Raw genomic sequence first — 11,994 nt, 5'->3', positions numbered from 1 at the left:
TCACATGGGCGCACCGGCCCGGCCCCGCCGCGCCGCCCTGCCCCGCGGAGACACGGTGGATGGCGGCGGGCGCCGAGAAGATGCTCAACCTCATGGAGGTCGGCGGGTCCCTGCTGGAGCGGGTGGCCGTCGGCAACCCCCTCTCCCTGGTGCTGGCCGCCTCCGCCTTCGCGCTCAGCCTCGGCTACCTGTTCCAGCTGAGCTACCGGCGGCACCTCGGCTCCAAGCAGCAGGTGAGCGCTCGGCGGGCCGGGACAGCCGGGCGGGCTCGCTGAAGAGCACGGGCCCCGGAGCGGGCTCGGCGCAGCCCTCGGGAGCGCGGGGGGAGCGGCGCTGGGGCCGAGGGGAGCGGGCACCGGCCGCGTTTGCTGCAGCCTCCCCCGGGCGGCTGCTGGGGCACTGCTGGCCCAGAGCGGCTGCTGGGGCACTGCTGGCCCAGAGCGGCTGCTGGGGCAATTGGAAGCTTCGCCCTCACCGGGCTGGCTGGGACTGCCGGAGGCAGAGGCGCTCGGGGCTTGAACCCAAGGGCGTTCCCGGTACTGTTTCATCATGGAGCTTAAGAGGTGCTCGCTGATGTATGAAACACAGTGCTAACCTGAAGTTGCTTTTGAGGGGCTGTTTAACGAATCTTCCATCACTGTTCCATTCTCTCTGACTGCCTTCTTTTCAGTTGCAACATCTTTGTGCTTCACATTCAGAGACAGCATAGGAGGAATCTCAATCATATTCACTTAATTTTACCCTGACTACTTTTAAATGTAGTTCTAGCTGAACAACTGAATATTGTTTTAAAGTTGACCTTTTGTTAAATGTCCATGTAAATGGACATGATTTTGTTACTTTTGGGCACTGGCATATGGCAGGACCATTGTCAGAGCACCAAGCCTGGCAGAGTTCAAGAAGCGTTTGGACAACTCTGTCCGGCCCATGCCGTCACCTTTGGGGATGGCCCTGTGCAGGACCAGGAGCTGGACTTTGATCCTTGTGGGTCCCTTCCAGCTCAGGATATTCTATTTGTTCATGAGTCTGTGATAATCTCTGAAGAAAATTCAGTAATTATTTTTCTCTTTCTTCTGCAGAACTACCCACCTTTTATTTCATCAGGCATCCCTTTTCTTGGTCATGCAATTGCATTTGGAAAAAGTCCCATTGAATTTTTGGAAAATGCTTATGACAAGGTATATTTTCCCACATACAAAAATATTTTTGTTTATTTATTATGTTCTCTCTCTGGGGCCTGTTTAAATCAGTTCATTCTCATTTACCACCTCGAATGTAGAATGGAGTGTACACTGTAGGCTCTGTGATCTTCAGATCTCTTCAAGTAGCTGTAGTGTTTTCTGAGCTCTCATGATTCACATGTCAAAAATATGCTTGTACATTTGGGTAATACTCATAGCTGAATCATGAGTTAATTAAAAAGCCATTTGCATTAAATTATTTCTTGCTGTAATTGGTAACTTTAAATCACATTCTTTACTGATCTATGGCCAGGTTAGGATGTAGCTGACCACCTCTGTGGGCAGCTTGATGAATTTTAAGGCCTCTTAAGTTAAAAGAGCTGGTGTATAAAACCTCTGTAGTTTTTATTCTGTAAGAGACTAGAAGAAATTAACTAAATGAGTAGAGCCTTAATTCCAATTAAATTAGATTTATCAAGCTGTTTCACATTGTCTAAAACTATCTAGAGTTACAAGCTTAAATCTTTGCTTGGTTAGCTTAGAGAAAGTCAAACTGGTGCATGAAGGTCTGCTGGAGATGACTTTTAAACTTCAAAATCTTATTTGCCCTTAATTATATATGCATAACTCCAAATCCAGAATTTTTCGAGACAGTGTTTGTTGATTACTGGTCAGTATGTGATTTAATCTCTCTGCTAGTGTTTTTAGTGTGACTGATCTTTTATTATAATTTTCTAAGATAAATGGTTTTAAAATGTGCACATTCACATGTGTTCATTATAATGTTAGATATCACTACTATGTACATTGAGAATGAATCTAAATGTGGTTTAAAATATATTTATCTTTATTAAAAGTCTGGATACTTCTTAGGAGAAAAAGTAATTTATGAAAGACTGTACAGATAGATGGGATTTAATGGTTTTTGTTCTTATTTAAAATTTTTTTTGTAAATTTATTCTCTCTCTTAGTATGGACCTGTGTTCAGTTTCACTATGGTTGGCAAGACATTCACATACTTACTGGGTAGTGATGCTGCTGCTCTACTGTTCAATAGTAAAAATGAAGATCTGAATGCAGAGGATGTGTACTCTCGGTTAACTACGCCGGTCTTTGGCAGGGGAGTTGCCTATGACGTCCCTAATGCGGTTTGTATTTTTAATATCAGATGAGTAGAAGAGCAGTGCAGCTTGAATGCTGAGTAGGCAGCCCTGGGTGGCTCTGTGTGATGGGGTTGTGTTTGTATGAACTGTGGCATGTTGCAGTAGGTATATCTCATCTGGGTAATCAAGACTGAGCATGTTCAGGTTGCTTTTTTAGCACCTTGGCCATTTCTGTCTAGCTTTTGTTCTTGAAACCATCTAATCTCACCATAGAAGAAAAACCAGTGAGTCACTTTTTTCTTCCCTTGCAGCATACCAATGACTGCAGCTCACTTTTCCCTTCCAAGCAACTTCAGGTCTTTCTTCTGAGAAAGCCCTAAGAATGGTAATTTTGTATTTATGCCATTCCAAATCTAGACAGGGGAGTAATAATTTAACAGATTGAACCCAAGGTTTGTTTTGCTCAGACAGAAGTCATTCTATGTTTGCAGAATAGAGTCAGCATGGGGGCTGTGTCATGTGGCACTGTATCTGAGCTAAGCACTGGCTGCTTTCTTGTTTGTGAGGGTGGCCTGTCATGTCAGACTCTCAAACTGCAGAAGCCAAATTTTTTGTGGCCACACTTGCTCCACTGGCACTCTGTGTTCAGTGCATGTTGTATAGCAGAGTAGTTTGGTGAAAGAAACAGCACTGTGACATACTTTAGTTTTGGATTTTCAGTTCCAGTCATTGGACTACTTTCTGTGACCATCAATTTCTTTTCCTCCTTAGCATGCCTCTTCGTTCATCCCTGCCTACGTGCTGTGATTGTTGCCCTATTAATTATATGGCTTAGGGGCAGTAATCACTACTCTCTCTGCCTCCATGCTGGCATTTTCCCATGATACACAGAATAAACATGTTGTTCTTACCCTGTTCTTTTGGCAATCTCATACACAGCTAACTACCTACAGCTTGCTACTTTCTAAGTAGGTAAAGGAGAACTTGGTTGTCTCCTTCTTTTTCAGGAAGTACTAAATTGTGGATAGCAGTGGTTGGTTGGGTTGTAGGTTCTTTGCCACTTGATGGATTTGCATAGCTCCTCATCCCTATGAGAACCAGCAGAGTGCAGCCTAGATAACAAGTCAGAGATGATTTCGTGTCCTAGGAGATTTTTCCCATGGGTGGGGCCATTCTAACAGACTTGTTTCTATCAGTTTGGATAGTCAGAGATCTTCCTCAAGAAGTCAGGGATGGGGTTGTAAATCACTTTTGCAGCTGCTGGAGTGTGAAGGATGTATGATTCTCTGCAATGCATTTCATGTTCTTCTCTGGTATATACTTGTTTCAGAAGAGTGTCTGTGAATCAGACTGCTAAGCTGGCCAGATTTTCACTGTGTTGTGCTTGTTCTGGGGATTCTGACTGTCATGGGATGTCTGCTTGAAACTTAAAGATCATGGTTTGCCCTTAATTCTGTGAAAGTTTGCCCACTTGTTACAGATGGTTTGACTTCTGCTTTCGTGCTCTTCAGTTTGTGGATGGATTTGAATGTCTGTCTTCATACAAGAGCTAGTTCTTTGATGTGATCTAATCTCATCCATCAGTTTTATAGAATTTTCTGTAAGCTCCTTGGACATGGACATTTCTTACCACTATGTACTTCAAGCACATAGGGACAATTAAGGCCTACCTCATTGGCCCACCATATACAGCTTTTTTTTTACTTTTTTCTTAAATGAGGTCTTTTTCTAGAGTTTCTAGGTTTGTTTTTTCTCCTAGAGTGCTCTTGAGTTCTGCTTTAGTCAAGAGATTAATCATATTACTCAGTAAGCCTTGGGGGTGTGTGGATCTATCTACCTAATTCATACCTTTGATACCAGAAGGAGACTTCTTCCTTATTATCTCTGTAGATTCAGGTTCTTCAGAAAATTCCTTTTTTCCACAAAAATTAATCTTTTTTCCCCAACGAGGAGATGTAGGGAGTTTGCTATTGAAATTTAAATTCTCTGACATTGATTATCTCTAGTTTTCCCCTATGAAGCTAGAGAGGTAACACAGCCACTTGTGTCCAGAATGCATTCTGCTAGAGGTAAGCTGGGTTTTTTTTGCATAGTGTCACCACCACAATTTCATTTCAGACATCTTACAGGAAGGCATTTAGAGAGCCATGAAGAATTTTGTACAATTGCTGGGTCATCCTCAAGGTTCTTTTTATTTTCACAGACCCCCTTTTCTCTGCTTAAGCTGCTCAGTATCTATTAATTCTGTGATTTTCAGTTGTGTTTGCAAGAACCACCCCTTATTCTTCAAAATTAGTAACTTGCTTATTTGCCAGTGATTCTGGTTAATATCCCTAGTCAATATATCAACTCATATTCGCTCTCTTCTCCCTCCAAGCCTCTTGCAGATAGTTTTTAGTTGAGAGGAGCTGAAATTGCACAGGATGTGTTCACTCCTACGTGCCATTTCTGCCTCCATTAAGCTGGAGACTGGCGAGCATGCTGCAAGGGAAAATGTGCTTTGCCTCTTTGCTCTGTGGCATGTATACCCTCTGACAGACTGTTGGGGTCCTCACTGCATTCTCAAAACAGATGCTTCTAGGAAGTAGCTTTTCTTTTAATGCCTTTTGTTCTGTATTGTGCATGCAGAGCCCTTGGTGGGAAGACAGTTTTTGGTGTTACTCATGGTACAGTGCAGAGCTGTAGGGCAAATGCCTCATTCATAATTAGGGCTTAAAAATCAAATTATTACTTTTCTGAGTCAATGTCCTGTCAATACATTGAATGATTCTCATTTAACGAAGGGCTTTTCACCAGTAGGTTTGTTAGCTACTGAATGAATCTATACATAGAAAAAGAGGAAGAAGTGAGAAGCGTGTGAAACTCAGTATTTTCCTCAGTAGCAGTTTGCCTCCTGCTTCTGTCTGACTTCCTGGGCAGTGAAATCAGAGGGCTCTGTAAAAGAAAGGGTCATCTCTAGTCCAAGGTCTTTCTGCCTGAGAGAACACAGGAGAGGAAGTGAGGAGGTCACATAGCAGGAGACACAGGCTAAATCCAGACTTGGCAAAGATGGGGCTGGTTATGTTTGTGACTGTAGATCTAAAGGGCATTCCGTAGTTCAATTTTGCATGCATATTGTGTCTTGAGGAATAAAGCTTAATGAAGATATTAAAATTATTTTTTGTTTGGTACTGCAGGAGAGAGAACTGCAGCTCCTTTGAGCTGTTATTTTACTTGAATGTTTCTGAACTATTGCTTGAAGACAAAGAGTATTGCCTGTTAGTTAAAATTGAGTATCTACAGTACCCTGCAGTCCTAATCATAATCCCTATTTACTTCTGGATGTTCTTATAGTACAAATTTGAGTAAGTTTTAATTGCATTAATATGATGATCCATGTACTGATTGCTTTTTCTGTCTTGGTTCTTTTAGATATTTTTGGAACAGAAGAAAATGCTCAAAACTGGGCTGAACATTGCCCAGTTTAGACAGCATGTATCTGTGATTGAAGAAGAAACAAAGGAGTATTTCAAAGCATGGGGAGAACAAGGAGAGAAAAGTAAGCAGGATCAAATACATTTTTCCTTCAGTTTTCTGGGAAGTTCTTAAGGCCAATGCAGTATATTTTTGTAAAAAATGTACTACAATAAAAAAGAAGTGAAGAATTGCGTAGGTAAAAGTGTACTGAACATCAGAAGAAAGAAAATACAGATTAAAAAAATCAAACGTAAAAAAACCCCAAATTTTTTAAAAAATAAAATGTAAGGCTATTGGAGAGTAAAGCTGCTCAGAAAATCACTGAAATGAATGAAGGACTATTTTAGTTTTGCTTTCTTAGTCAGCTCATAGTGTACCTGTTGTGCTTGTTATGGATGGTATCAGTCAGCTCAGTGTAACCACTTCCTAGTTTCTGGGAAAAACTGCTGCTCTGACTGCCTAGAAAACCTGTGCTGAAGATCTTGCCTCTGGGAGTTTCTACAGTGAAAAACTGCATCTTCAAAGCTGATATGGTTACTGATATGGGTAGCTGATATCGTGACTGAAGTGAAATTGTTATTTTCCCTCATTCCCAATTTCCCATCATCGTTGTTGCAAGCTCACAGTTGCATAACAGTGTCAAATATTATTTAAACATACATATTTATATTTAAATGCATAAAAAAGTATCGTATATATCACATTTTAATATACTGAATTATTTTGCCTGTGTATTATTTATATGTAAATATAGTTAATAATATGGGAATATATAAATTCTTAAGTGTTTAAGTACTACTATATAAAAATAATTCAGTGAGCAGTAAAACTAACTGGTTTTCCATGGATTTGGATTGCAGGGTTAAATCTTTGTATAACTTGCATTTATTAAGGCTTGAGCTTGTGATGCATGGCTTGCTTTGGAAGAATTATTAACTCTGCTAGAAAAATTTCTAGAAAGAAATACCTTAGAAAAAGGTATCAGTGATCTAATTAAAAAGTTGTTCCAAGAGACATTGGATAAGACACATTTCAGTATTGTTTTTCAAATCTTTCCTCAGACCTGTTTGAAGCCCTTTCAGAACTGATCATTTTGACAGCAAGTCATTGCTTACATGGGAAGGAAATCCGAGGCTTGCTGGATGAGAAGGTGGCTCAGCTGTACGCAGACCTGGACGGGGGTTTCACTCACGCTGCCTGGCTGCTGCCAGGCTGGCTGCCTCTGCCGAGCTTCAGGTACCAGCAGCAACACAGGAAGCAACTTAAGTGTTTTATCATTGTTGTTTGGATTGCTCCCCATCCCCACCACTTTCTCTTTGTAAGCTATTCTAGACATTCCAATAAATCCTCATCATAAGCATTTTGTGTAATATTGTATAAAGTTGCTAATGGAAGTGTTTTGAATTGCAGACGACGAGATCGAGCACACAGAGAAATAAAAAATATTTTCTACAAGGTCATCCAGAAACGACGAAAGTCTGAGGAAAGGGAGGATGACATGCTCCAAACTCTACTTGATGCTTCATACAAGTAAGCCAAGAGTTTAAAGATTTACAGTAATTTCACGACCATAAGGCGCACCGGACTATAGGGCTCACTTTTTTTTGCAGCGAGGCTCTGTCCCCAGCTCCCCCCGCGCAGTTGCTGGCCGAGGCCCCGCCTCAACCCGGCAACCATTGGCCCCCGGGCCCGCCTGTACCTGGCAGGGGCGGTGCCGCGGGCCCCCAGGCTCCGTGCCGCCTCGCCGGGGCATTCCCGCTGCTGCTCCGTGTCACCTCTCCGGGGCTGGGGCATGCCCGCTGCTACTCCGTGTTGCCTCTCCGGGGCCGGGCTATGGCCGCCGCCCCTCTGTGCCCCCTCCACGGGGCCAGGGCGTGCCTCTGGAGGGGCTGTCCCGTCTCCACAGGGCTGGGGCGTGCCTGCCGCTGCTCCGCCCCGCCTCCACCTGGCAGCCATGGCCCTGCCAGCTCCCCCTGTGACTCTCAGCTCTCACTTCCGGGTAGGCAAATTTCTGAACTTTGTCCATCAGATAAGGCGCACTGGACTATAAGGCGCACTTCCAGGTTTGGGGGGAAATTTTAGTCAAAAGGGTGCGCCTTATAGTCATGAAATTACTGTACTTTAGTTTTGAGATCTTCAGTTAGAACTATCTACCAAAACCCAGGAAGCACTCCTTCATGTTCTGAATTTGTTTTGATGCATGTAATTTGTCCTAGTTGTAGTCTTAAAAACAGCTTTAAAACTTCACTCGTCAATGGTTATTCAGATTTCTGAGATTTTCATTGGTGGTCATGAAGTGGCTGAGGTTGCTTCCTTTCTCTTTGCTGGCTGTTAAGGAATGATTTTCTTTAAGGCTCCTAAAGAGTCTCTCTCCCTCTGTTCTCCCTTCTCCCTGCCCTTAGATCTTTTGCCTCTTTGTTTAGGGTAGGCAATGAAAGAGTAGGAGGAGTACATTAGAAGAAATTGCAAATGCTACTGTACAAACAGCAGTGCTAAATAACGTGACCAAATGAAGCCCCAGCTTGGTTCTGCTTGATACAGGGACGGCCGCATGCTGACGGACGATGAAATTGCGGGAATGCTGATCGGGCTGCTGCTGGCAGGGCAGCACACGTCCTCCACCACCAGCGCCTGGCTCGGCTTCTTCCTCGCCAGGGACAAAGCCATACAGGAGCAGTGCTATGCAGAACAGAAAGCAGTGTGTGGGGATGACCTGCCACCCTTATCTTATGACCAGGTTTGTATGTTATATTAGTCCTGAGGGGTACTTTCATACTTTTAGATGGTTATAAAAAAAATAAAATTAAAAGCTCATTGAACACGAAATAGTCACATGCTTTTGTGTTAAAATAATAATTGTCACAGTCATTCTGTGATAACACTGTTTGTCAGTACATTTCCATTTCTCTTCCTGTCCAACTAAATTTAAATAGGTGACAGAAAATAATTAAGAGACAGATCACTAAGACACTAGTTGTATTTGCACTGGTCAGTGATTTTTTTTTCCTTAATTGAATCAAATGGAAAAGAAATAATGTCGCTAATAAAGTACATGTAAATATAAACTCCTTACTCTTCAATTTTTTATTTTTAAATGGTATAAAGTAGCATTTTGTTTGTGCTGAATAAAATATTTTGATACATCATTTTCTCTGTATTTTCAGCTCAAGGATCTCAGTTTGCTGGATCGCTGTCTAAAAGAAACTTTAAGGCTTAGACCTCCTATAATGACCATGATGAGAATGGCAAGAACTCCACAGGTGAGGACATTTTTTGGATCTAATTTCACTGCAGCAGCACAGAGGTATCTTGGGTGGCAGAAGGGAACACAAGCGAGCTGTGTTTGCTGGCAGGGGGGAAGGCTGATGGCAGTCTGGGGTTCTGTCAGTGGTAGCATAGCCAGTGTTAAGGAAAGCAATTAATACCTTCACCTTGGTATTTTTTACCTTCATGTGGAATTGTGTCCAGTTTCAGACCCCTGCAGCCCACAGCAAGCAAGAGACTGATGAAGTGAAACAAGCAGAGGCCGCTGGATGGGAGGGGGCTGCAGCACTGGTAGTGAGAGGCTGAGGGAACAGGAATGGTTCCACCTGGAGAAGAGCGGCTCTGGGACCTGAGAACAGCCATGTGCAGTTTTCTTCAGCAAAACTGATCCTTTCTTGTAGCTACCAGTATTATTTGAGCTTAGTTTGGTGCCACCTTTTTTCGTTTCTCAGTATTTTTAACTGCTGTCATAAAAAATTTGGCATGCATTTAATACAAGCTAGGTAAATCTGAAAGAAAATTTGCTGTTTGTATAAGTATGGTCCCATGTCAAAAAATTCAAATATTTTTTTAACTATGTTCTTTCAGTAAATTTTAAGTTCATTCTTTCTTTTTTTTTTTAAACCTTATTCTGTAGAATTACCAGCCTTACTAAAACAGTTGGAAGGGTCCTGCAACTCCTTGAGCACTGTGTCCTGTACAAGTAGGAGAGGCAGTGTTAGGTTGCATTAATTTCAAATGCACTTGGCCAAGATCTATTGAAATTTAAGCCTTATGATGTAACACTTTAAAAAGAAAAATAGAGACATTTTGTCATGTGTGGGCTCTTGTCTCTTCTCTTGTAGACTGTTGCTGGATACAATATTCCCCCTGGCCATCAAGTGTGTGTATCTCCCACTGTTAACCACAGACTCAGGGACTCCTGGAATGATGCTCTGGACTTCAAGCCTGACAGATACCTCCAAGATAACCCAGCAGCTGGAGAGAAGTTTGCATACATTCCATTTGGTGCTGGTGAGTAAGAGAATGCAGCAGCTTGTGTGAAGTTGTGCTGAGGTGGCTCACATCAGCCATCTCCTACAGCACCCCTCCACACTGCAGCATCTGAGGATAGATTTTTTTTTTTTGTTTCTCCCTGAAAATTTTCTTACTGTGAAAGTAAGTGCTGTTAGAATAATTAAGTTAATAATTCTGCATTAGCCATAGCTGTATATATCTCTCACAGCAGTTACCAAAACACCTTTAGGTTAGCGTGAGTGATGCTTGATCTTTTCAAGTCAAGGACAAACCTGGTAATACAAGTTCAGTTGAAGGCAGAGCAAAAGTCTGCAAAGTCCCAACTTCCAGAACAGTTTGAAAATATTGCAGTGATGGGAGTTAGAGGTGATAAAATGTCTCAGTGTTGCAAATGCTTCTTTCCTGATACATAAATTAATGCTTTCTAGTGGGGACAGAACAGCACAATCTCATTCCACTTACTCTTCTGTTTATGCAGTGACAACTTGGAAAATAAGACTTAGATGGAATTATAGATTGGGGTGTGTCAAACATCAGAGCCTCAGATTGTTGAGAAAAGGGCAACTACCATCTGCATAAAACTTCTTCACTTAGCTGACTGTCAAAGGGGATCCAGTAAAATATTCTGACCATTTTATGGCTTTCCTTCTAGGCCGTCATCGCTGCATTGGAGAAAACTTTGCTTATGTTCAAATTAAGACGATTTGGTCTACTTTGCTTCGTTTGTATGAATTTGATCTCATCAATGACTATTTTCCAACTATAAATTATACAACAATGATACACACACCTAACAACCCTATTATCAGATACAAGAGGCGGTCACTGTAAACTCTGGTGCTAAAACCTTAAAGTTGTGTGAATTAACAGACTTTTGAATAAAATTGTGGCAGAATAAGTGGCAGATGGAAGCTGATGCATCTACTGTTAGGAAAGCAACAGTAGTCTACCAAATGTAAAAGTTTTGCATCTATTTTGTTTGCCCACACTATTTACTGCTGCTGTGTATAATTGCTCGTTCTACAATTTTTCTCATTGCATTTTTAAAGCAAAAATGTCTTTTCAATTGATGTAATGGTTTTAAGGTGCATGCCAGATCTTTCATGAAAAAAAAGTAATTTGTACAAATGGAACTCCTTACTTTTGAGAAATAATTGAAGATAAGGTTGCCCAGATAACTAAAGGGCAAGGCTGCCTACCTTGCCTCTGTACCCAATGTCAGCAAACCCACCACAGGGGACTGAACTTGGTGGTGCTCTCCCTTTGACATTTATGATTCTGTTCTGGGCGAGTGATGGTCGTGGATGATTTAAGAAAATGTTACTGTACAGCTAAGTGGTAGGCAGAGTTCAAAATGTTCACAGGTAAGTCATTTCAAGAATGAGCCATTTAACTGTCTAACTTGAAGTAGTTGTAAAATGCTTATGTTCAGAAAGCAACAAGTAATTCTCTAAAATAATCTGAAAATGGTGATCTCTGGAAGCTTGATGTAAAGTGTAAGAGTAACAATACGAAGATACCAACAACATGAATTTTGTAAATAACATGTTTGTGTGTAAAAAGGTGAAATAGCTGAATGTTGTCTGGTTTCGTACTGACATGTGGGATTGTTAAATGGTGTTTGGTTCAAGAGTGCTGAAGATAAATGGTAATGAGCTCTGGCTCATAGGAATTTTGAATTAAATTTGTAAACAAACCTCTTGGGGAAGAGGTCACTTCTTTTTGAAAAGGTTTCATCAGTAAATTTGTGACTCTAACTTGGAGTGAGCTGTGCCCCCTTCAGCAGCGCTCTGCGTATCCTTCCTGATCTAAATTCAGTGTAACTGTTCTGAAGCCTTGTGTTTGTATCAGTCATGGGAGGTGAGAGAGTGCAGGCTCTTCCCTCCCAGTCCTGTCAGATGTGACCACAGTCTGCAGAAGCCAGGCTTGTCCCTGTCCCTCTCTCTGATAGCAGCGCTTTGGAATCTGTAAAA

At 41.8% G+C, this 11,994-nt stretch overlaps 1 protein-coding gene across 1 annotated transcript; it reads left to right on the top strand.

The window, feature by feature from the left end:
* LOC117000591 (lanosterol 14-alpha demethylase) lies at window positions 1-11,717 on the top strand. The gene is made up of 10 exons (XM_033068329.2): window positions 1-233; window positions 1,080-1,178; window positions 2,153-2,329; window positions 5,696-5,822; window positions 6,802-6,976; window positions 7,151-7,270; window positions 8,282-8,477; window positions 8,905-9,000; window positions 9,850-10,018; window positions 10,674-11,717. The coding sequence occupies exons 1-10, from the start codon at window positions 60-62 to the stop codon at window positions 10,850-10,852; spliced, it is 1,512 nt and encodes a 503-aa protein (XP_032924220.1). The 5' UTR covers window positions 1-59; the 3' UTR covers window positions 10,853-11,717.
* Window positions 11,718-11,994: the final 277 nt, after the last annotated feature.

The sequence above is a fragment of the Catharus ustulatus genome, chromosome 1 (genome assembly GCF_009819885.2).
Source record: "Catharus ustulatus isolate bCatUst1 chromosome 1, bCatUst1.pri.v2, whole genome shotgun sequence".
Classification (NCBI taxonomy): domain Eukaryota; kingdom Metazoa; phylum Chordata; class Aves; order Passeriformes; family Turdidae; genus Catharus; species Catharus ustulatus.
This window is presented reverse-complemented; position numbering and strand designations above follow the sequence as displayed.

Bases quoted from the DNA above. Each gene is read 5' to 3' on its own strand.
- LOC117000591 (XM_033068329.2), top strand. From the start codon at position 60: ATGGCGGCGGGCGCCGAGAAGATGCTCAACCTCATGGAGGTCGGCGGG. The intron at 6,977-7,150 runs GTACCAGCAGCA...TTTGAATTGCAG, and splicing joins CTGCCTCTGCCGAGCTTCAG to ACGACGAGATCGAGCACACA. The intron at 9,001-9,849 runs GTGAGGACATTT...CTTCTCTTGTAG, and splicing joins GAATGGCAAGAACTCCACAG to ACTGTTGCTGGATACAATAT.